This window comes from Terrapene carolina, unplaced genomic scaffold, assembly GCF_002925995.2.
Source record: "Terrapene carolina triunguis isolate 2854851 unplaced genomic scaffold, T_m_triunguis-2.0 Scaffold31, whole genome shotgun sequence".
In the NCBI taxonomy this organism is placed as follows: Eukaryota; Metazoa; Chordata; order Testudines; family Emydidae; genus Terrapene; species Terrapene triunguis.
In genome coordinates this window covers 5,320,277-5,347,137 of record NW_020664382.1, presented here as the reverse complement: position 1 = coordinate 5,347,137, position 26,861 = coordinate 5,320,277, and the positions used below count along the sequence as shown (strand labels likewise).

At 40.7% G+C, this 26,861-nt stretch overlaps 1 protein-coding gene across 1 annotated transcript in view; it reads right to left on the bottom strand.

Moving 5' to 3' along the window:
* Nucleotides 1-26,861, bottom strand: part of LOC112114735 (biotin--protein ligase) — a 224,712-nt gene that overhangs the window by 15,814 nt on the left and 182,037 nt on the right. The window contains exon 7 of the mRNA XM_026651957.1: nt 4,567-4,634. Coding sequence (XP_026507742.1) covers nt 4,567-4,634 — 68 coding nt within the window. The remainder of the gene's footprint in view (nt 1-4,566; nt 4,635-26,861) is intronic.

The window sequence follows — 26,861 nt, the reverse complement described above, 5'->3', positions numbered from 1 at the left end:
TATGTGGAAGTATGTGCCCTTTAAGTCAAGAGCGGCATACCAGTCTCCCAGATCCAGGGACGGGAGGATAGAGGCCAGGGAGACCATTCAGAACTTCAGCTTCTTTAGGTATTTGTTGAGGTCTCGCATGTCCAGAACAGGCTGTAGACCGCCCTTGACCTTTGGGATTACAAAGTACCAGGAATAGAACCCCTTGTTCCTGTATTCGAGAGGAACCTCCTCCACCGCACCCAGCTGCAGTAACCCTTGGACCTCCTGCGTGAGGAGACTCTCGTGAGACGGGTCCCTGAAGAGGGACGGGGAAGGAGCCTGGGTGGGGGGTAGAAATAAACTGGGGGGTATAACCCTGTGTTCAGGACCCAGCGGTCCGAGGTTACAGCGGTCCACGCAAGGAGGAAAAAGAAAAGGCGGTTGGAAAAAACTGAAGAAGATGGATCCAGGGAATATAGTCTGGTAGGTTGCCCTCAGGCACATCCTCAAAATGTGCTTGGCCCCCTGATTGTTTAGGGTGGAGCCCGACTGAGCAGAGGGTGGAGGAGGGTGGCTCAGTTGGCGTTTGTAGCCCTTGGCCTTCTTGTGAGGCAGGTCCTACCGAGGCTGGCTCCCTTGTCCCTGAGGCTGTTGCGGTTTGAACCGCTTACGTGCCAGGCCTGGGACATAAAGTCCCAGAGTTTTCAGGCTGTCTGCTCTGCAACAGGGCCTGGCCATCGAAGGGAAGGTCCTGCATCGACTGCTGAGCCTGTGCAAAAGCCCGACAGGAGCAGCCAGGAAGCTCGCCGCATGGAGATGGCGGAGGCCATGGTGCGGGTGGCAGAATCCGCTGCGTCTGAAGCTGCCTGGAGGGCCGCTCTGGCCACAGCCGTGCTCTCCTCGAGGATCACCCAGAATTCCTTCCTGGACCCTTCGGGAAGTGAAGCCTCGAAGTTGGCCATGGCCTGCCACATGCTGTAATCATAGCAGCCAAGGAGGGCCTGGTGATTGGCCACTCCCAACTGCAGGCTGGAAGACAAATAAACTTTGTGTGCTAAGAGATCCAGCCTCCTTGAGTCTTTGTTTTTGGGGGTAGCCCCGGGTTGACCCTGCCTCTCCCTGTGGTTAATTGCCTCTACCATCAGGGAATTGGAGGCCAGGTGGGAATATAAGTACTCATGCCTCTTGGTTGGCACAAAGTACATGCGCTTGGCCCTTTTAGAGATGAGGGGCAAGGAGGAGGGAGTCTGCTACAGGACAGTGGTAATCTTCGATACCCCTTCATGAAGGGGTAAAGCCACCCTGGCAGGTGCTGAGGAGCAGAGGACATCAAATACGAAGACCAAAGGCTCCTCCAATTCCTCGGCCTGAAGCCCCAGGGTAGAAGCAACCCTCTTCAATAGTTCCTGGTGCGCCTTAGCGTCATCCTGAGGAACTGGGTAAGGGGGCTCTATGATAGCCTCATCCGGCGACAACAAGGACGATGCCGGTACCAGGACCCTCGACGTCCATTGGTGGGCCACCAGGCTGCTCCCCTGGGTCCTCCTGGACCTGTGGGGTCCTTCCCCCATAAGTCTCAGGCACTGGAGGGGGTTGGGATGTCGAGGCTGCTGACCTGTCCGAGGCTCCTGACACCGATGGGGCAGCCTGGGAAGGTTGGGTGAACCCCCAAGGGTTCCATGGGTACCATGGCACCGGACACTGCACTTGGGGCCCTGGGACAGGTTTTGGTGCTGATGATGTAGGCGACAGCGCAAGTATCGTAGGATGCCCTGGAGTTACGGAACCCTGCTCCATGCTGGAGCTATCGCTGGAACGGTCGCTACCTGGCGACCAGGATTGGGTGGAGCGGCAGCTCTTATCTGACCAGTGCTGGTCACTGCGCCTTAAGGTAGATCTGTCCAAGCGAGATGAAGGTCTTGGTCTGGGCCTTGTGGACTGACGGTGTTCGGTGGATCAGTGTCAGAAACCCGGCAATCTACGCTTTATGCTACTTGACTGGTACCGGATGTCAAGCGGGACCAGGAGCTATCACGCACTGGTTGCTGGGAGGATCTTCCCGAATAGGGCGACCACCATCTGGACGACTGATGACAATGGGCTGGTGATCGGTGGCTTTAGTCCCCCAATTGGTCCTGAGATCTGTAACAAGCTCTTGGCGATGTGAGGGGTCAGTCTCCTGCCAGGGAGCGCATGCCTCGGTGGATCTGTGCCAGGCTACTGGTGAGGTACGCCTCGAATCCTGCTGTTGGTTCCCAAGGTCTGTGGACTGAAGAGGGCTCTGCTGAGCCTGCCTCTCTAGCTCTGAGGCATGATGGCTTCGGGCGGGGGAGCGGTGGCAGGACATCCCATGTGATGGGAAACAGTGCCGCTGATGTGGGGACGTATGTGGAGGCCCCAAGGCGGGTTTACCCCGAGACCGGGGTACTGCCGGAGCCAGTGTGGGCAGTACCGGAAGCACCAGGATCTCCTGAGCTGCCTGCAGGGCTTCAGGTGCCGATGGCACCTGAAGCTGACGGAGGCCTGTACTGCTATCCAGAGTCGCAGGCAAGGTATGGGATGGCCTGCAATGCTCGACTTGAGCTGGGTCCCGACTTCTCTAAGGGGGCATTGAGCTGTCTGGCGTGGGTCTTGGCTTGCCCCCAGCCCTTTCCTTTCCCTTTCAGGCGATTGTCCTGCTCCCTTTTCGTCCTGGGTTTGAAGGACTTACAAAGATGACACTTGTCGCTTATGTGCCCTTCGCCCAAGCACCTTAGGCAACTATCATGTGGATCGCTGATGGGCATAGGCCGTTTGCAATGATCGCAGGGCTTAAAGCCTGGCGCCCTCTAGAGTGGTGGCTGCATGCCCCGTCCCCAGGCTGAGTCCCATTCGGGACTAACAAAGACTTTAAAAACTACTACTGCGGGTAACTAATTCAACTACAAACTATATACAACTATATTACAGGTTTATAAAGTTCACAAAAATGGAGAACAAAACAATTCTAGCTGAAACAGCAGATATTCCAGCACTGTCACTGGCGGCAAGAAGGAACTGAGGGTGCGGGGAGCTGGTGGCGCTCCTTATACCACGCCATGCAGCCACCACTCTAGAGGGCGCCAGAGCCAGTCCCCTAGAGATACTGCTGAGGGAAAAACTTCTGGCACTGCTGCATGTGGCGAGCACACACACCTAATATGGAATGGACATGAGCAAGCACTCGAAAAACAAAACAATGCAAAACTTTAGAGCCTACAAGTCCACTCAGTCCTACTTCTTGTTCAGCCAATCGCTAAGACAAACAAGTTTGTTGACATTTATGGGAGATAATGCTGCCCAGTTCTTATTTACAATGTCACCTGAAAGTGAGAACAGGCATTCGCATGGGACTTTTGTAGCTGGCATTGCAAGGTATGTGCATGCCAAATATGCTAAATATTTGTATGCTCCTTCATACTTCGGCCACCATTCCAGAGGACATGCTTCCATGCTGATGATGCTTGTTAAAAAAATAATGCATTAATTAAATTTGTGACTGAACTTCTTGGGGGAGAATTGTATGTCTCCGGCTCTGTTTTAGCTGTTTCGGCCATATATTTCATGTTATAGTAGTCTCGGATGATGACTCAGCACTTGTAGTTCCTTTTAAGAACACTTTTGCTGCAGATTTGACAAAACGCAAAGAAGGTACCAATGTGAGATTTCTAAAGATAGCTACAGCACTCAACCCAAGGTTTAAGAATCTGAAGTGCCTTCCAAAATTTGAGAGGAACGAGGTGTGGCACATGCTTTCAGAAGTCTTAAAAAAGCAATACTCCGATGCGGAAACTACAGAACCCGAACCTCCAAAAAAGAAATCAACCTTCTGCTGGTGGCATCTGACTCAGAGGATGAAAATGAACATGCGTCGGTCCGCACTGCTTTGGATTGTTATTGGGCAGAACCCGTCATCAGCATGGACGCCTGTCCTCTGGAATGGTGGTTGAAGCATGAAGGGACATATGAATCTTTAGCGCATCTAGCATGTAAATATCTTGCGACCTAGGCTAGAACAGAGCCATGTGAACGCCTGTTCTCACTTTCAGGTGACATTGTGAACGAGAAGCAGAAAGCATTATCTCTTGCAAATGTAAACAAACTTGTCTGTCTGAGCAATTGGTTGAATAAGAAGTAGGACTGAGTGGACTTGTAGGCTCTAAAGTTTTACATTATTTTATTTTTGAATGCAGTTTTTTTTGTACATAAGTCTACATTTGTAAGTTTAACTTTCATGATAAAGAGATTGCACTACAGTACTTGTATTGGGTGAATTGAAAAATACTATTTTATTATTTACAGTGCAAATATTTTTAATCTGAAATAAATATAAGGTGAGCACTGTACACGTTGTATTCTGTGATGTAATTGAAATCAATATATTTGAAAATGTAGAAAGCATCCAAAAATATTTAAATAAATGGTATTCTATTATTATTATTTAACAGTGTGATTAATTATGATTAATTTTTTAAAGCACTTGACAGCCCTACTATAAATGATCTATATTAACTACATTACTGAATAAATGCAATAAACTATCTTCTTTCTGTTAGTGTTGCAAGAAAACCTACTTACCTTTCCCTTGTGTTTGTCGAACTGCAATCGCTATTAAATCCATTTCCTGAGGCAAATTGAACATCAACCTGCCAATTAAGGAAAAAGGTTGTCAGCTAGAACAGTCAGCTTTTTTCATGAAAATCTACCATCAACATTTAAATAGAGGCTAATATTTTACATCAAATTAAAAGCATCATTTATTCATTTTCAGTTATAATTTATGATTAGGTGAAAAGGGCAATGGAAAATCCAAAAAGAGAAGCTAACTGAAAAATGACCAAGTGAAATAATACTGCATCTGTAATTCTGGAAAAAAGATATGACCATAGTTCATTTAAGGTGCTTTTTAAAACACAGATGGCTGTATTTCTTTAGTATTTCTCCGAGAAGTACTTATTTCTTCTAACTTGTGTCACTATCTCCCATAGTAGCGATTCCAGACATTTGTTTCTACTTACAGCAAATTTTTGTTCATACTCTACAATATAACAGCAGCAGTTTCTGATTATTTAGAAAACCAATATGGTGGCAATAAAGCAGTTTAAAAGATACACTATCCCCTGAGAACTAATTATGATTTAACTACAGTAAATAAATCTACACCTTCTGAGAACTCTAGAGAACACTGGTTTGGTTTAGGCTTGCACTCTGCTGTTAAAATAGTTTCACTTAAAAGAATACTAACTTTCCTCTGGGAATCCGTAGAAAGTACACTTGAATGCCACCAAATGAGTCAACATTAACTTTAAAAAAATCTTACTATGGGAACTGTTTTAAACATATTTCAACTGTATTATGATCCTTCTTCATTTCATTTTAAGTTTTGGGGAAAAGAAATTATTTAACAGACAAAAAAGATCCACATGATGTTACCATTGTTTGGCTATACAAGATAAATCTAGTAAATAATTTATAGTCTGAAAAAGCTCACTTTTAATGCAAATAAAGAGTAGTTCATTTAAATTAAAGGTGGTTTTGCCTTAGGCAATATGTGCCACACTAATCAGAAAAGAGTAAGTGGCATTCAGAATTATTTCTTCTGAATTTAGGAAGAAGATTCAAGGACTTCCAAGTCCTCCTGTAACCAAGATAGTGACACTGTATAGTAGGAACTAATAAGTACAAGTGCACCCTCTGCTGCTTACTGGGAATAAATGTTATGGCAGACAGCTACTGAAGGAGCTATTCGTCTGCTTCCCCTCCTCCCCCGCTTTTTAATTTGAAATGTGGTATTTTATTAATGGCTGTGGCTAGATAAGGGAGAGGAAGTAGAGCAAAAATACAGAAAAGTAACCACTTCCTGAAATCTCAGAACATCTCTGCATAATGATTCAATTGCTCACATGACTATGAAAGGAGTAGGTTATTCTAAGGGCCAAAGAGAGGTTTGGACTATAAAACACCTTTACTAATTAGAAATACTTGAACTACAGCTGACTGGAGATTTAACAGGTCCAACAGATGTTTTTTTTCACATTATTGCAGAAATCAATGTGAAACATTTTCAAAGAACACTAGCCAGAAGATCTCTTTGCCAGTCCCACTTCCATTTCACATGAAATACAGCTTGAGAATTGTTTCTCTTGGACACTACGAATTGCTTATTGAGACTATGATTGCCTATCTACAGTCAATCTTTAATATTGAAATATACCTTTCCTAGTGTTGGGAACCAGTAGCAAAATCCAGAGAGGTTCTTTGTACTCATTAACATCACTTCAGCTACAATACTGAATTCATGGTACTCCAACAAGGACATTAATTTAAATTTGGAAATGGGGCTAAGGACAGATTACAAATTTTGTCGAAACAAACTTGTTTATCACTTCTCTGTTCATATGATCTAGGTTCTTTAAATATCAGGCAAACAATAGATAGTCATGTTACAGCTCTGGGGGTAAAAAAATCAGGGCAGGAAAAAAGTTAGTTCTGAAACCAAACACAGACCTCTAAAACAAAGAGATATGATTAAGGGAACATATGCATGGAACGGTTAGAGGTTTGGCAACAGTTAACAAGACTGAGTTTGAGAACAGTGAGATTGTACTGTTTAGGCCAAGAGGAAATTCTGTAAGGAGGTACACAACATGGGGAAGTCGCTAATACCTAGGCTGAGACAACTGGAGGCAGACGGATTTATTTCTGCTATCTGAGATAGCCCTGGAGGCATTGCCACACAGCTCAAAGGCAATAATAAAGTGCTTCTGAACTTAATAAATTGTGTTGGTTTTTTGGGGTGCGCGGGGTTGTTTCATTTCTGGAAAAGAAAAGTTGTTTGAATTTTCTTTACTAGAAAGAAGCAATTGTAGATGGATTTACATTCTTAGCTATTGACGTTCCCACTGAAGAAATAAATGATTATATTTGGGACCGATTAGACTGGAGGATGAAAAGGGGGTTCATCAATGGCATAATGTAATATGATGAAGTTATCTCATACTTTCATTTCCTCTTTTATTTCACTTTCCCCTTCATTTCAATGTTTTCATAAAGTTCTGTGTTTCTCATTGTTGCACAATGAATTAAGACAGAAGACCTCACTGATGAATCTAGAAGATTGATCCATTCAAACTAAATTTACTCAACAGGTAGGGATAAAGAAAAGCATTTATCTGATTCTGGAAAAAAATGCTTTAATTTAATTTCAAATTTTCTTCACCACCACAAATTTTTTGCGGTACCTGACAAACTGTGAACTGTGCACTTCTGGTGTTTAAAGCAACTGAAATATTAAATGGTAAAATACTAGCACATTAATAATTTTTCACAACATAATTTACAGTCTATGTTGTCAAGAGTAGTAAACAATACTTAAATGGCTCACAGAAATATCAGGGCCAAAGAACCATCAGTCCCCACAGCTAGCCAATGCAATGGCTTTTGTGTATATAGCAACATAAAATGGGAATTGAAACCACAAAAACTATGTTTGAAAAATGTTAACAGCCTGACAACTATACATTTCATTGATGTTGTGGGTTTAAAGCTGAAAGTCTCATTAATGCACCCTGCTGTGTTACAGTATTGCAGAGGTATTACAAAAGGCAACATTACATTCCAGATGTTGAAATACCTGGGCATAGGTTAGAGACAGACTTCTACCCTTAACTCTGAATGTCTTTGTTCTGAGTGGGGAGAGGGAGGGATTTAAAAAAACCAAATCACAACCTTCAAGTTGCTTGATTATAGTTACTATGATTTCATTTACAGAGAATGCCATAATATTGGAAACAGTATTAGAACAAAGAGATAATATTTTTTAGTCAAACTGAAAAAAAGGACATGCCACTTGATCCAAGTCTCCTATGATATTTCAGACAAAGAGGTGACCTGCAAACTCTCTGTTCCATTTTTATTACTTAACCGTAGCCATAGTCCATTATATCCTTTCTGGAAATTAGCAGTGTATGTATTGATATATTTACATATTTCATTATAGTGCCTGATACCCGATGTGTAATCCATCTCCTTAATTTAGGTAATGGGAGTTTGAGCTGGATACTTTTCTAAAGAATAAACTGTAATGAAACAAAGCCTTCCCTGTCGATAGAGTTTAAAATATTTTCAATAGCTACAAAGGTCCATAGGACCGTATAAAAGAAGATAAGTCAATCAACGATCCTAATGCACTGTGACAGAAATGCTCAGACGTTACTACATAGTGCCATTTATGGTTTTATAATTCAGGCTTTCCCCAGGAGCATCTTGGAAGACAAGTTGTCAGATCTTAAAATGCATTACTGAAAAGACTGTTACTTCTAAATGACAGTTCTATTGACATTTCCATTCCAATTCTTAGTTCTTACAATTGTAGAAATACCCTCCATAGTAGAATTCCGCATAACATCATTTTGTTGCACGCTAACAATAAGTCCTATAACAAATTTTAGAGGAGGGATGGTTTTGCCCCTTTCAAACAATAAAATAGTAAATTATTCACCAGGTAAGTAAGTTGTTTGAGCAACTTAATTTAATTAAGTTAAAAAAAACTTCATCTCTCTTCCCCCAATAAATCCACACTAAAGCTAGCTATGGGTCTAGTTTAAAGCTCACAAAAGTCATGAAATGCAGACTCAAGGCTAACGTGTGTCAAATCGTTCAGTCTCTTTGCTACAAATCCACTCCGTTTTCTCCTATGTACTGTGTGCCATTCACAACATGCTAAAGAATTCTTTATCCCACTCCCAAGTTGTTACATATTGTAGGTTTTCTATTTGTTTTTCTAACTAAATTCAAAATATACTAATAAAATTATGAGTTTATCTATGGGAACACAAAAGCATCTTTGTGAGCAGAACAGTTTTCAAGTTAACAACTCCTTCCACTGGAAAAGGGTCATCTTTAACAATATATTCCACTACATTTTCTAAATGTACCATTACCCTTTATTTTCATAGTGTAATTACACAGAAAAGGCCTCTAATCCCAGCTACTTTTCGAGACCCATCTATTTCTACACAGTGCAGACTACCTGAAATTGTTGATTCTTTAGTGCAGTGCTTGCAACACAATCAGAGACATTCTACCCAACCAGTCATTACTACGTGTTGGAGCTCATCAATATGCCAAAATTTCTCTTTTATAGCAGAAATCCAAGCAGCTTCCACATAAAACAGCCTTTTCCCATATTAGTACTAGTACACAAAGTGATCATTTAAACCAATAGTCTCTTTTACGTCTCCAGATATTCGTTTCCTGCATCCTCTTAAAAAAAAAAAGTGATGAAGGTGTTCCAGACTTCTGTAGATTTACAAAAAGCCTTGTAATTTTACACTGCTAGTTTTTCCTACCTTGCTATAAACACTTATTGTACAAAGAAGAATCTACCATATTAAGGTCATCATATTTTTTCTGACCTCTGTCTGCTGTGAATGAAATTGGGCTAACAAGGTTGTTTTACAGCAGTAGTTTTCAACCCTTTTTCATTTGTGGACCCCTAAAAAAAATCTCAAATGGAGGTGTAGACCCCTTTAGAAATCTTTACACAGTCTGTAGACCCCTGGTGTCCAGGGACCACAGGTTGAAAACCAAGTGTCTTACAGTTACGCACTTTGGACAGTTGTCGGAGGAAAAAAAATTGTGCTAGCAACAAGAGTGTCAACCGTAGGACCCAATTCTGTAAACACTTATTTCTAGACATAGTGCTATTGTGAGGAGGATGAAGTCAATGTGGCTACACACAGTTGTGACCACTTCATTTGAAGTGTTTTGAGGACTGGGCCCACTGACTGGACAGGAGATAACATTGCTACTTTTGGTACCTTGGCAATAAAAATGGTACTTATTTTTTGTGCTTTCTGAATTTTCAATTGGTAATTTTCTTGTGTCTTTATTCTACTTTTATACCAGATATTTTTAAATTAATTCTTTGTAAATGTTTATATACTATTTTTTTTAAAAAGAGACAGAATGTAAAAACACAGTAACACACAGCCAAAGGTGTCAGGAAACATACTCAAATAAGAAGGGACTCCAAAAACTGGTTTGCCAACAAAATGCCAGTAAAATTTGAAACCTGGGTTCAGACACACTGGTAATGTTCCAAAACTCAAAACTTAAAGAAGTTCTTTATTCAGTAAATCAGCTTCTCTGTGAATATCATCAAGACCACAAGGTTACAGTAAAGGAGGGAGTTTCCAAGGGAGATGTGAGGGGAAGTAAGGACTTAAGTTGTTTCAATTTAATTTAAAAAACCCATTCTGAACAATTTAATTTTTTCCTTCAAAAAAGTAATCTTTTCAATTCATTACCTTTCTTTCCTTGAAAAAAAAATACTACTTGAACCATTATGAAAAGCTAACAAAATAAATGGAAACGAAATGGATTTCATTAAAAAAGAAAATGAATTCCAGTGCCAAGGTTTAACAAACAGAGTAGTTATTGGGATGCAATAAAAAAAATTTATCACAACATATTAAGAATGATATCTTCAGAAGTAAACCAAAGAGTTATAAACATATTGATCAAGAACAGATCTAACTGATCTTGTCCAGAGTAAAACATTGCCTGGTTACTGTAAAATAATTAAAATATACACAATGCAGTCTGTAGCTATGTCACCTTGAGCTACAATTTCATCCTGCTTCACACTAAGCAGAATCAAGCCCAGTCAATGACAGGAATAGAGACATTCAAAGGTAAAGTTAGATACTAGAGAAGGTACTGTTGGTGATTCAGTAGGTGGCATGCTTCCTTCCAATTTAATATTGAATCCACTAACTTAATCTGATGTTAGGAAACTCAAGCATTCTGATGGTAAAGAACTCCCTCTGAGTCAGAACAGAATGCACTGAACTCTTACAACATTGTCAGCTATCATCTTTCAAATGAGATAATAAACAGGGCACCTTGCAAGCACAGAGGTTTTAGCCCCAGTGTCCTCACCAAATTCCAGTTTGGGTAATTACATTCTGCCTACCAAACTTTCTCTTCAGTTTCCTGTCCTGAACTGTTGTGTGCAGTTAACTAGTTGCCATGTTCCACGAAGAGGCTGTGTTTCAGCAATGGGTGAAATAATTCCCAAACAGCCTGTCAAGTACTTTGGGATAATTGTGAACAAGAAACACTATATAAACAATTTATATTAAAATAAAAAATATATAAAAACATGCTGTCATCCAGATGTAATTCATAAAGTGTAAAAAAAGCTGAAAATGGCTGAGAATTTAAAAATTGGCAAGTAACAGACTACAAATCCCAGCGATTACTGAACTGGTGATATTTTAAACAAAAAGAGCTTTCAACTACGCTTGTAGCTGTTTGCATCGCTTCACACTGACTCAGCCATCACAGGTTTGAGAGGACAGAGAGTGACAATCCTAGAATCTTATAGAGCTAAGAATGGAAACAAATCTTTCTGAACAAAGAGGAAATGTATTTTCAAAAACAAAATTACAACAAAACTTTGACACAGAGGTTTTCATGACAAACTTGCAAAAGTTAAAGTTCCTTTTAAAGTATTTAAGGGGAAATCCATTATTTGTTAAGCACCATACCTCTTAAATATCTCTCAAAATGAGGTACATCACTCATTTTAATCCCTATGTTACCTATGTTCCACAGAAAGATGGTTTATCATCACCTTCATTGTTGAAAAGTATTTATATTAGACAAAGAAGACATTCAAACTACAGAAAGTCATTTACACTAAAGAAAAGAATCCCACAGCATTTTAACTTTCCTGAATTCCTTCATTTAAGGAAACATTGTGTCCCAAATTTAGGCCTTGGCAAGTTGACAGGTCTGATAAGTGATGCTGATGTGCTTGGTGCCTTATACCTAATCATAGAATATCAGGGTTGGAAGGGACCTCAGGAGGTCATCTAGTCCAACCCCCTGCTCAAAGCAGGACCAACCCCCAGACATTTTTGCCCCAGATCCCTAAATAGCCCCCTCAAGGATTGAACTCACAACCCTGGGTTTAGCAGGCCAATGCTCAAACCACTGAGCTATCCCTCCGCCCTACACATACTAGGTTTCCATTCTTCTCATTCCCATGTTTCTTACCTATTATTTTCACTGTTTCCTCGATGACTAAAGATCTACACAACAATTTTTCTGTTATAATTGTAAAAACAAAAGATAACATCCTTCCTATGTTGCTTGGTGTTTGTTTTGGTCTTTGTTGTGGGTTTATATCTGAATGGCTTATCAAGCACTTTTGTATTCTTTCTGTAAAAGGGTTTTAACTAAGAAAGCAATCAACTGAGATTTCATGAAATTTCTCAGTTATCTGCACTCCTGTTGAGCTAAAGCATTTGAGTCACTATATACATTTAATAAAGCTAATGTTAAAATTATATAATACACAGGTTAAGAAAAGATTGTCTGTACATCTGGATGTAGTGCTTAGATTACCCAAAAGTACAAAATCTGGTTTAAAAGTCGTGTTATATATATATATATAGAGAGAGAGAGAGAGAGAGAGAGAACGAACATAATCTGCAATAACCCAATTTTAATGATACAGTTTAGGTATTAGAATCCAAATACTCGGGTACATCACTCATGAAAAGTTATACAGAGAATTGGTTGTAGAAAGCAAATATAGGAATGAGTGTAGATTGTCACTCAGTAATTGAGCATTTAGGATAGGTTGTCCCTTAGTAGATATAATCCATCACAGAAGTATTTCAGTTACTTTCCAATTTCGCTTCTGGTCGGCACTCCAGCTTCTCTCTCCTGGTACTGCCGATGTGTTCTAGATGTCCCTCAACCACCTGATGGTGTCTGACACCATGAGTTGCCGCTGAGCATATCATTGACTCATTCCACATTCTCTCAACACTTGCTTGTTACTGGGGTCCCATGAGACCAGGGCTCCAACGATCAGCGCATGAGTTTGAACCTTGTAGCCCCTAGCTCTCCAGGTGTCAGCCAGAGGGGCGCATTTCTCCAGTTTTCAAGATCGGGCATCGCGGAAGGCTAGGGTCCTGTTTTCAAATGGAACTGTGACATCCACCATGATGATCTTCTTCTGTTCCTTGTTGGTGATGACATCCGGTCACAGTTGGCTGTCCGTTCCAGGGATGGCGAAGGCCTTGCGCTGGTCAGGCTTCCATTTCAGGTTTTCCATGTATTGGAGTGGATGGCATCCTTAAGAATCCTCTCCAGCATGGTTCTAGCTCTCCGATGACGATTGTGTGCTCTGTATTTTGTCACCTGTGACACCAGGACTCCCAGCTCCTGACATTCCTCACACCATGTCCAGTGGCAGACGATTCGCTTCTCCAGGTGTTGCATAGCATTGCGGGCATGAGTCTAGAGCGAAGCAGTTTCCCCTCTCTCTTACAAATTTGCCTTCCAGGGAACTGCTCAGGTAGGTGGCGACATCTTGGTTGAAGGGGGTCCTGGCAATTCGCTTCCTGATGATGTCCTGCATAGCACTCTCCGCGATGTTCCTCACCATGGCGTCTGGGCATGCCAGAAGGTGTAAGGCATGAGTGATCACTGCAATGTTGCACCCGCTCGAGGGACGTTGGTGCCGCCCTGCCTGTGCGAGATGTATACCAGTTCATTGCTGACCCTCTGGAGAAGAAACCTCCACTTCTTCACTAGCTGCCTGACAGTGTTGTCCGCCTTGTTACGTAGTACCTTCGCCACGGCAGATCCCCTCAGAACGAATAAAATACGGGGGATCAGGAAGATGTTCAAGGCATTGCTCTTCTGCCATCGTGCCAGTAGGGAGGAGTCAATCCTGGCCACATCTTATAGGATCTCCACGATGGCATCCTCAGATGTCTGCTGGACGCGGAAACGTTGGAGTGCTGAAGTGTTGGTACGTTTGTCCATCTTCGAGGAAGATCATAGGTTCACCCTGGATCTGAAATGGCGTCACCCTGGACCAAGTCCCTTCTACTGCCATTGATATGCAGGGATGCACACTTCCTGGCATTGAAGCCGAGTCCCACCCAGTTGGCAGCCTGGCTCGTGACATTGAGCATTTGTTGGAGACTCTCAGGGTTGTCTGCCATCAGGTCCAAATCGTCCTCGTAGGCCAGGATATTCATGCTGTTGCCGTACAGGTTGAAACCGCCTACACCGCTGGAGATCACTCGAATGAACGGCTCCATGGCTAAGTCGAAAACAATGGGGCTGAGGGGACAGCCTTACTTCATGCCACTACAGATAGCTTCATCCTCTACGGCGAGTTGGCTGTGCAGGGGACCTGGAAGAAGACTTTACATCATATGAAGTAAGGACCAGTCTTACAAATACCAAAACCACAGCCCCTGGAAAAGATGGCATTCGCTACAACTTCCTGAAAAAATGAGACCCCGGTTGCCTGGTATTAACTGCCATTTTCAACAAATGCAAATAGTTCTGCTGTACTCCCAGCTCCTGGAAGAAGTCTATGACAGTGCTCGTCTACAAGAAAGGTGAGAGAGATGACCACGGCAACTGGAGACCCATCTCTCTCTGTTTCACCATGTACAAACTGTATGCTAGCGGCCTGATGGCTAGGATCACAGACTGGTCGGTGAACAGAGGAGCCATCAGCTCCATCCAGAAAGGCTTCATGTCATGCGAAGGTTGTTATGAACACAACTTTGTCCTTCAGACTGCCATCCACACAGCCAGGAGTGCACAGAGACAATGTGCCATAGTGTGGCTCGACCTGGCTAATGCTTTTGCATCCATGCTCCACAAGCACATTTTTGCCATACTGCGAGAGTTTGGGATGCCTGAAAGCTTTCTCCAACTGGTCCAGGAACTTTATGAAGGCTGCACTACTACCATCCACTCCATGGAAGGAGAGACACCTGAAATTCTTATACTAAAACTTGCGTCTACCTCTCATCTGGTCTCAGTACTTTATGCAATGTTTCTCAGACTACTTCAGTCTATTTGTGCATTTCAATTTTTCAGAGAAAGATGGAAGTTTGAGTTAAATATATGCTTTGATGAAATACAAAAATGTGGAAAACCATGGCATCTCAAAACGTATGAAGTTCAACCAGGGAAAAGCTTAATTTTTTCCATAGTGACTTATGGATGTGAATCCTGGAAAACCAATGCTCCTGACAAGAGAAAAACGGAAACGTTTAAGATGTGGTACTGGCAAAGACTCAAGCGTATCTCCTGGATGGAAAAGAAGACTAACACTTATGTTTGAAATATTGCTGAAGAGAAGCAGACTCCGTTGTCGGAAATCAACAGGCACAAATTTATGTACTTTGATCACACCAGGCATACAGATGGAAATAACCCTGAGAAAGTTATCATGGAAGGAATGCTGGCAGGTCATTGTAGAGGGGACAATCAGTGAGCAGATGGATAGACATTGTGCAACAGATCACTGGGAAGTCAGCTGCTGAGTGTGTGAAGTTCTCAAAGGATTGAGAATGCTCCCAAAAATTCTGCTATGATGTTACCCAGTATTCAGAAATGAATAAATGGACTTTCTATACATTTACAAAAGTGTGAGTGAGTCTAACATTAAGTTAATGCAATTTAAACTCATACAAAGTATTTCTTGTATTCCTGCACACTTGTTCAAATGTGGCATATTGGACAATGTATGCTAGCAGAGTGGAAATCAGGTTGGAAACCTAACATTACTGGCAATATACCAATATTAGAAAATTTTGATCAGGTGTTATAAATGGTATAGAACTAGCAAGGATTCATAAGTTACCAGATGAATCGTAACTATATTAGCTACATTTCTTTTTTTGCCATCAAGTACACTGAGATCTTTTCTTTTAAAAAAATCAGTCTGTTTGCACACCTAAGGACAATTGCAGACTGATTTTTTAAAAGAAAAGTTCTTGAGTAAAGTCGTGGCTCCACAGAAGTCAATGGCAAAACTCCCAATGACTTCAACAGGGCAAGGATTTCACCACTTCACTGTTAAGAGACTTACACATGGCATGGTAGAAATTGCTCCCTATGAGCTGTTATTTATAAGATTAATACATAACAGACGAATTTCGTGTGATATGGGAATAATTTCTCTCAAAGAAAAAACAGGTTTACAGGTGAGAAATGCATCAGATTGCTACAGAGATATACTGGAGGAGAAGGGGACAAGCGACTTAGCTCATAGAATTTTTCCTTTGTTATCATCATTTGTAAAGTATTTGTTGTTTGTCCACTGTGGATATTATTGTTCTAAAATACTACAGTTGGTTGGGAATTTTCCATGGAAATGATTTTTTTAAAACAGAAAATGCAGTTGTTTTGTAAAAAACTTTTGATTTTCCATCAGGAAAATCTAAACTAAGTATTTCATTTTGGGTTGGTTCAACCTGCTCAAAACATTTGGTTTGTTGAATTGAACCAAAACCTTTAGTGTCAAGTTAGTTCAACATTAAACTGCATTTGCCTACGGTGTCTCAATGCCTCATGGAAGTTGTAGTTCTGGTGCTGCAAGCTTAAATTCTCCCCTACTGGCTGTGCTTCTTCACAACTCTACATCTCCTATGATTCCATGCTGTCTCTCCTCTGACCAAGCCATGTGACACATCATGGGAATCATATGACTGCAGGTGCAACAGGGGAGTTCTAGTCTAGTTAAGGAACCTTGCCCCAGGGGAGAGTGGGGGCAAGGAACACCTGAATTAAAATTCTCATCAGGCACCATGGCATCACAGGCACATGAAGTTTTACATTGAGCTCACTTGAAACAAAACATTTTGATTTGGTTCAACAAATCAAAATGAACTATTTTAATGCAGGAATACTGAAATGCTGTTTTCCCATTTCTAAACAGAATTTTTTTCAGAACTTTTTATTCTGCAAAAAATGTTGATATTTCAGTTTTCTTCTTGAATTGGGAGGAAAACTAATGTTAAAATATCAGAATTTCCCATGGGCAGAAATTTTATTTTCACTCAGCTCTCATCTGAATAAGAAAATTAAAAGACACACATCTAGAAAAAATACCTTACTTTTTGATACAATGATCTTTTCTTTTTAAAGAAGAAATGAAAACAAACAGCCAAACACATAGGATTCTACATCCATGTCCCTCCCTAATAACTAGGAAATAATGTCCTCTATAAGTAACAGTCTGCTGTTAGCTGCTAATCAATAATGTAAACAGAAAAACAAAATTTCTAACTTCATGACTAAAGCATATAGCACTTCTCTCTTGCAAGAGCCAATGCCCAAAAATGAAAAAATAAAAAAATGTTCATTTTTTCCAAAAATGTATAAAAGATTTTTAACACTCCCAATATTAGATTGTGCCACCTTGAAGGCAGACTCCAAGAGTTAAATTCATGGTCAATTAAGATGGTACTTCAAAATAAGGAAGTTATATTACACTAGCCAGAGCATCCATTGTGGACTTCAGAAAGAGCTACCATGATGTAAAATTATACCAGACTCAACACAAAACGTAACGAATATTTAAATCCTAGCACAGTCAGTCCTCTTTGCCAAAGCTGGTACAAGTAAATCCAGAGGCTTCAGTGTAGCCTTTTCAGTTGGGTTCTTCAAAAGTAAGCAGGGAGTATATTACCTTAACTATGTTAAGGGACAGGGACAGGAGCAGATGAAGACAATCCAGGGCACTAAGCACACCTGCCCTCATACCATGGGATCCCACCACTGCTCTGGGTAATAGTCGCAGGCCTTCTCCTATATAGAGGACGTTAAACTGGCTATACAAAGTGCTGCCAAATGCACAAAGTAAACTGAAAAAAAGAATTTTTTTTGACTATTTTGTTGCAGATAATTTTCAGATAATTTTGTTTCAGATATATAATTTTCAGATAAAAGCAATTTTCAAATTGAAAAATCCCTTTAAGTGGTGTTTGACTTGTTGTTTGGAAGAAAGCCATATGGGATTGCAGGGCAGGGTCTGAAGAGCAGTCCATGCCCTTGGGTTGCCTTGTTGCAACACTCACCCAAAGGGGCAATAAGAGTACGAGGAGCACTCACATCCGATACTCCTGGTACCTGTAATAGGTCTCTTGAGTTGGCCAGCTGGGACACAGTGTAGATGATATTAGCAAGCAAAGCAGAAGAGCACCCCTTCCTGCTCTGTTCTCCGCCACAAAGCCCACTCTCTCCTCCCCCGTGTGATTATTGGTGGAGAATGTTAATGAATTTACAGTTTGTTGTGGTTTGAAGTTTGCAGTTTGGATTTCACAGGACACCATGGTTACAGATGGCAACTTCTAGGGGTCACTTGGCAATAGAGTATCAGCCTCCTCTTTTGACTGGGATAGATACCAGTTTGGTGTTTGTTTCTCCCAAAGCCAAAGAAGCTGGGGGTGGTTTTGGAGAAGGCTACTGTAACAAACAGAAGATGCTTGTCTTTCACTTTCAAGGCCCTGCTCAGCCTATCCCCACCCTACCTATCATCATTTGTTTGCTATTGAAGATGCTGACTCCCACCTCCACTCAGCCCATGAATCACAGAACCATAGGACTGGAAGGGTCCTCGAGGGGTCATCTAGTCCAGTCCCCTGCACTCATGGCAGGACTAAGTATTATCTAGACCATCCCTGACAGGTGTTTGTCTAAACTGCTCTTAAAAATCCCCAAAGACTTAGATTTTACAATCTACGTAGGCAATTTATTCCAGTGCTTAACCACTCTGACAGTTCAGAAGTTTTTTCTGATGTCTAACCTAAACCTCCCTTCCTGCAATTTAAGCCCATTGCTTCTTGTCCTATCCTCAGAAGTTAAGAACAATTTTTCTCCCTCCTCCTTGTAACAACCTTTTATGTACTTGAAAACTTATGTCCCCTCTCAGTCTTCTCTTTTCCAGACTAAACAAACCCAGTTTTTTCAATCTTCCCTCACAGGTCATGTTTTCTAGACCTTTAATAATTTTTGTTGCTCTCCTCTGGACTTTCTCCAATTTGTCCACATCTTTCCTGAAATGTGGCGCCCCCAGAACTGGACACAATACTCCAGTTGAGGCCTAATCAGCCTGGAGAAGAGCGGAAGAATTACTTCTCGTGTCTTGCTTACAACACTCCTGCTAATACATCCCAGAATGATGTTTGCTTTTTTTGCAACAGCGTTACACTGTTGACACATATTTAGCTTGTGATTCACTATGATCCCCAGATCACTTTCCACAATACTTCTTCCTAGGCAGTCATTCCCCATTTTGTATGTGTGCAACTGACTGTTCCTTCCTAAGTGGAGTGCTTTGCATTTGTCCTTATTGAATTTCATCCTATTTACTTCAGACCATTTCTCCAGTTTTTCCAGATCATTTTGAATTTTAATCCCATCCTCCAAAGCACTTGCAACCCTTCCCAGCTTGGTATCCGCAAACTTTATAAGTGTACTCTCTATGAAGCCAGCCTCCATCGCCCATTTATTAAATTTTCAAACAAGCACCATCGTACTTTCTCCTGTGCTGCCCCTGATGCTTGGGAGGGTCCCATAAATACAGAATCATAGAATCGTAGAACTGGAAGGGACCTCAATAGGTCATCTAGTCCAGTCCCCTGCAGTGAGGCAGGACTAAGTATTATTGAGACCATCCCTGACAGGTGTTTGTCCACATCCATAAAATGATCTCTTTATCCTCCTCCAAACTCACCTTTGCTGTGATGGCTACATAAAAGCTTAACAATGGTTAGGCCTCTGGTGTGCTGAGACCACTGCCCATCATAGTGACCAATATTGTCTCATTGTTTCCCTGTACTACCCCATCAGTTAGTTTGCATCCATATTTTATACACAAATGTACAATCTTTAGGGCAGGGACCAACATTTCATTCTGGATTTTACAACACCCGGTACAATGGCGTCCTGGTCCAAGACCAGAGCTCTTAAGCTCTACAGTAATAATGATAATTGTATAATGGGCCTGGATCTTGCTGTTTTTAGGCTGACTAGGCCAAATGTAGATAAAACAAAAAAGTTCAGACTGTAACAATGGTAGGTCTTTGCAGTCCAGCCACTACAGGGAAACATAACTAACTCATACACACAAAACATGTACATTGCAAGTGGGAAAACTACCAATGACGTCAGTGAAGCAGACCCTAAAATGTATAGAAGAACTAAATATATTCCAAGACCAAGGAATAAATCAACTATCATTAAGGCATGAACACACAGGAATATAAGGTTCCTGGAATTTGAATGGTGTTTTCCAGGTACGTAGAGTGCACTGCTCTATATATCATGTTGGATAGAGTTATACATCCATGGAATTAATGTATCAGAACTTAACTAGAGACTTAATCAGAGCACTATAACAGACAAGATGCACCCAATTCAGACAATGCTTTCACACATTATTCATTAGTATGCAGCAAGCAACACAGCTGGGACACTCACTCAGAAATAAAACTCAGACATGATCAAACAGACCTTTGTCAAAGTACAGAACATTCCCACTAGAGAGTTAGTGTCTTTTTGCTCTACTTCTATACAAACCCTTGAAAACTGACATGCATAATGACACAAAGCCACGAATCTTAATTTGAAACTGAGACAACTATGCGTGTTTATTCAAAGTGCAACTACGTGGAAATTCTCTATGTTTTATAACAAATAAAAAATGAAGATGGAGATACTTAAAGTTTCTTCATAAAACAAAACCTGCCATGCCCAGCAGGGTAATGGCTGGAGTTTGTAGAGTGATATTCACACTGTGCTTGATTGTAATAGTCTTATTTAAACAAAAACAAGGGTATGTCAGTGTGGTTGCATAGCTATATACACATTCACACATCTTCTACATAACAGGTATGTCATGTAACCACAGCTTATCTACCCTACACCATATATGCATACAAATATGAAAGTGAAAAGAATAAAAATAGATCCTTAGTATAATATAACTAAGGTTATTTTCAGAAATTACTTATTTCAGGTGCTGAAACTTTCACTAGGCTATTCTAAATTCATTTAGCAAGGGGTATGAATCTAACAACATCCCAGTGCAAGAGAGCAAGGGGCTCTTTGGTACCTGGTATCCAACTAATTAATGTCATAATCTGTATCTAAAAGGTGTCATGTAAGGTATCAATAGAAAACTAATAACATACTGATAATCAGGGCCAGCTCCAGCATTTCTGCCGCCCCAAGCAAAAAAAAAAAAAAAAAACCCCCGATCGGCGGCGGCAGTTCAGCAGCAGGTCCTTTGCTCCTAGAGGGAGTGAGGGACCTGCCGCCCCCGAATTGCCTCAGGTGCCGCCCCTCTCCCTTGGCCGCCCCAAGCACCTGCTTGTTAAGCTGGTGCCTGGAGCCGGCCCTGCTGATAATTAATATTATTGCATGGTGTATGAACAGAGGACAAACTCAAAATGATAAAGATATTGGAAATTACTTTATCAAAGTGTGTCTGCTAGGCAGGGCTAAAGTTACCCCAACCTAGACAAAGGAATATGGTTTTTCCACCTGAAAGGTATTTCCAAGGTACATTAAAAGACAATGGGAATGCAATTTACATAAAAGATAATCAGGACCATAAAGCCAACAAGGAGAGGAGACAGCCACTCAGCATCACAGCAGGGGGAGGAGATTGAAAGAAACTGCTCAATTTGCATTTTAGCAGGCGAAGAAATCAGCATGGAACTTTCTTCCCCATCAGACTCTGTCATCTTCCTCACAGCTTGAATTAACTTTACTTTGGGGAGTAATCTTAAAAAAATTTAATTCAAAGGTTTACTGGACTATGAAAGAAAGGGGCGAAAAACTCCAAATTATCTTTCATCTAAGAAGACAAAGAACTGAGCACTTTGGACTTTGTGGGAGAAGGGATAGTCAGCCATCTTGCCGGAAGGTACTGTGATGAGAATCTTACTTTGAGCCAAGACTGTAGTTTTGTTAACTCTGTCTCTAGAAATCATTTTTAACTTTTATTTGTTTGTACCATTTCTAACTCTGTCCTTCATACTTGAACTCACTTAAAATCCTATCTCCCTTGGCTAATAAACTTGTTTTACTTTTAATCTAAGCAACCCAAGCGCTGTGCTTGATTTAAAGTGAATTTAAATTTAAAAGTTAATTCCAGTTAATGTGGCAAACTGCTGGGTATTGTATCTTTAAGGGAACAAACAGACCTTAATGTCTCTCTGAGTAGTCCAAGAGAAGGCTGGACATTCCAGAATACATGGCTTTGGGAAAATTTGGGACTGGGGAGTGTTGGGGTCATCTTGCCAGGTGTCACGAAGGCTGGGGGAGGCCAGAATGTGGCAGCTGTATAACAAGCAAGCTGCTGGAATCAGAATTGCTGAGTCAGAGCTACTTAACACACAGAACTTGTACACTAGCTGGAAGCGGCCAGACAAGAGGGCTTCAGCAGGAGACCATTTTAGGCACTCAGCATTACAGGGCAGGCAGTAACACAACCCCTCACTGGTCTGGATTGCACCCCAGAATGTGACAAGAGGTTATATTATCAACAGGCTCCTAAACAATTAAAAGGACACTGATGTTATATTTCATTTTTTAATTTCTGCTGTAATTTTATGAGTTCAGTGCTCAAGAAAATTTCCAGTCAGCAATATGGAGACAGATTCCTTTACCTGTCTCTAGAAGAGTTACAGCATGGGCAGCAACAGCATAAGTCTTCTGATAAAACACTGCTCCACCAGTGTGCTCAATCTCTGTTAAATGGTGAAGTTTACAGAAATAAAGTGGTTCAGTGTATCCTTTCATAATCCTTGAATTCTGAGATTGCCAGTCAAGGAGCCTATCTGGTGGCAGTTTTTGTGATGAGAACATATGCCTACTAGATCAGATTAACAACTAATTTACACATACCAAATAACCTTCAGATGGTAACAATTTCTTGTCAATACAAATCTGGGCTGTATTCAGACCAATGACCTAGGTCAAAGGTTCCATATCCCATTACCAATGCAACTCTTTTTTTTTTTCCCAAATCAATTTTTGCTCCCTAACACAGCAATTCCTTGAAAGCTAGTGGCCAAAATAGGTTTGTTTAGTTACTTTTTCCCTATCACACATGCATGTTCGTTTATTATTGTATGGTTACTATCACTGATTTTTGTTGTGTTCTTGACGTTTTAGGGATGTTTTTTTCCTTGAAGAAAAATAATCAAATTTTAGAAGGACAACACAGTATGAACTATGGTACCAAGCAGAAGGGAAAAAAATCAGTCAAATTTGGAGGCTATCAATCTCAGAAGTGTCCTAAAGATGCTCAATCCACAGGTTCATTAAGCAAGTCTCTTTAGTAATAGGATACTTTCTAGGTAGAACATTAACTGTGAGTTGTGTATCTACACACACTAAATATAAAAATCTGATTTTGCACAGGAACACACATCGACAGACATGAACCACCTCCTGCCCATACAGTCTATGTCACAAACAACTGAACAATGTTGTTTGACAGTCAAAATTAAATTTGCATGCATACTTATTAACATAGCAATCAGAAAAATCAGTTAAAACAGCTTTTTACTATCAAATACCTGATAAGCAGGTTAAGCAGCATTTATTGGAAGTTAAAATATTAAATAATTTTTTTAAAACATAATATACAAGTAGACAAAGTAACTGCTGTATAAACAGAGTATGAGGTGCTAAATAAAAAGTAACCTAATGAAAAGTGAAAAATTTCCAGACCTTACTTGTCATTATTCTTGTGAATGGCTAATTTTTATTTGATTTTTCTGCTCAAGCCACTAAAATTAATATGCTGATTATGTTTATATCTTACATTTAATACAGTGAATGTAATGGAAGGTTAGGACTGAAAATAAAAGGGGGCAAAGCAGCCAGGCAGGCAAGGTTATTGATGTAGCTGCTTACCATATCTGGACTAAATTCTTTCTTATGCTTTCATTTGCCTTGCAAGCCACTGAAAACACTATCTGTAGGACAGTTTGCCATGGGGCCCCATGAAATGCAGCTGTTCACATGGCTGCCAGTTTTCCAGACAAACTAGGATTAAGTTTCTACTGCCATAGAATCCCTGTAGCCCATGAATCTTTTATTTACCAGAACGTTTGTGGTGCAGACTCCAGCTACTTTTTAAAAAACAGTACAGTGGGATGGGCATGACACAATTCAGCATTAATGTAAGCTGAACAGAAAAACAATAGAATCAATAAGTTTCCATATTACAGCAAAAGAAACAGGAAGTTGGATAGGGCAAACAAACAGTTAACACCAGTAGGTCCATATTTGACACTGAAGATCCCAAGTTACTTTAAAAAAAGGTAGGGGATGATACTGATGATCTGACTAGAGTTCCTTCTCAATAAAATAATTTCTAATATCCAAGATTGCAGGCAATCTATTGTTAAATCCCGTAACAGCTACTCCATTTGTCTGCACAGTCACTACATTTCTAGTATTTCATGTTACTTCAAAGGCTTAAGATTCTTGAATCATTATATAAAATCAAAACTCTATTCTGTTTGGACATGGCCTCTTTTCTACCTACATATGCAATTTCTTCCATAAATACCAGAGTGAACTTGGGCAAAAGTCATAGCCTGTGCAACAATTTCTGTATTAAAAGGCACATAATATTTATCTACAATGTTTCATAAAGGTTTTGTGAGGTTTAATTTATTCATGTTAGTAAAATACTTTAAGATTGTCATATGGATAATGCTATAGCAATGTAACATTTTACCGCTACTTTTGTGGAATAGTAGTTTTTATGACTTTTGGTTACTACTAATTTTGAATATGATCATGAAATTTGTTCTGCATGAGTGGCCCCCTAGGCTGTATAAAGAACCATCAAAATGAGTGGGGCTCTGTATGTGACCATGAGTCGTCCTACATGGAACAATTTGCAGGATTGGGCCTCAGATTGGATTCAAACCTGTGACTTAGAAATGAAAGTGTCCACATCTCATTACTATTCCCATGACTCATACTATCTCTATTTGTACATGTGTAAAATTGTCTGCAGAATGATCTAAAATGGATTACAATACTAGAATTCAAGCAAAAAAACATGTATCCTGTTGTATAAGACAATATACAAACAAAACAGAATAGCTGTATGCACATTAAGCAAAAATATGACTTTGCTCACCCCTTGGCAATATTTGGGAAAGCACTTAGATTGGTATGATTTCCTTCTGATGATGAAAATTTAAATCTTCAAAGTTTTTTCTTTAAAACTAACTGAACAGAACACAGTGCTTAGATAAATGGCACAATAATTAAAAAAAAAAGTTTTAAAAAAATTTAATTGAATATTCTAAAACTAATTTACTTAATGAAAAAAGGGTGCTCAAAAGGCAGAATACACCAGTGTTCTGTAGACTTAGAAGGGTACTGTGCTTAAAAATATCAGTCACTTGTGATAATCCTCCTATACGAAGCTGTATAACTCTGCAATGTGTGTATAGATATATAAATCTTAATTGCAGTGTAGACAGACCCATAATCTCACTGAGTTATCATTGTTAGTACAAGAAGAAAAAAAATATTTTGGAGTTGTACGAGGATCATACAGTACCTGATAACTCACTGAGAGGATATTATGTTATAAATATCCTTAGGTCCTGCAGCATCCTATTAAATGCATTCTTTTCAGACCCTTGAGAGGAAAGTCTTAACTAAAGTTCTAAGTTTTCAACCCAGAGAAATATATTCTCAAAGAATTGCACAGGGTTCGTGCATTGTCACTCCCATTGATCTTAATTAGAACTTAATGATTAAAATCGCATTCAGCACTGAAAATGTAAAGGTTAACTATGGAGATTTTGCACTTCAATTATATTTTTCCTTTAAAAAATGATGCAATTGAGATTGTTTGCAACATAGTATCCTCTCAGTGAATTATCAGGTATGATCCTCATATGACTCCAAAATAATTTTTTTGTTCTTGTACTCACAGTGATGACTCAATCAGATTATGGGTAGGTCTACGCCGCAATTAAAAACCCATGACTGGCCCGTGACAGCTGACTTGGGCTCATGGGGCTGTTTAATTGTGGTGAAGATGTTTGGGCTTTAAGATCCTGTGGGATCCCACCTGAATGTCCACACTGCAATTAAACAGCCTCGTATTCCGAGCCCCACAAGGCCAAGTCAGCTGGCACTGGCCAGCTGCAGGTGTCTAACTGCAGGGCAGACATTCCCTAAGTGTGTATCAGATTGCTTGAGGTGTTCCAAGTGCACTTTAAAATACATATACCATCCCCAGAGTGTTTTAGATACATGTACAGGTATTGCAAAAAAGTTCTCAATAGACTTATCTCTGTACCCTACAGAGAATCCTCAGTCTCAAAGTTTTAATAATCTGTGAATCACTGGTATAATAAAATGTAACTGCTCTTTTAGATCATTATGGTTCATTGTGTCAAGGTAATCTAATCTAGTCTAAACCATAATTAATGCCTACTACTCCAAATTAGGAATATCCGTCAAAATATCTTAAACTGTACAATTACTTTCTGCCTACTTAAAATTCCAAAGTATTTTCATTTAGCCATGGTTTTCTGCATGTTCTTCTGTCCTGAACTTTTGTATACGTGTGGCTGCATTTTTGGTTAAGAACTGCCACCCTCAGGGCCGGCTCTAGGCACCAGCCCTCCAAGCACGTGCTTGGGGCGGCACTTTCTAAGAGGCAGCACTCCGGCGCCCCTTTTTTATTTTTATTTTTTATTTTTTTGCTTGGGGCGGCATTGCCGGGAGCCGGCCCTGCCCCAGCCACTCACCCTGCCAGCACGAGCTGGGATCCGCGCCCCCTGCCCAGCCCGGCGGCGCCCTGTACAGCGCTGCCCTGGGGAGACTCGGTGCGGCAGCGGCAGCAGGACCCCATCTCCCTCCCTGCATCCCGGGCGCCACTTCCCTTCCCCCCCCCCGCCCCACGAGCCCCTCTCGCGGCTGCTGCAGCCCGGGCTGCGGCGGTGGCTAGAGGAGCTCCCGGAGTGTGTGAGGAGCGG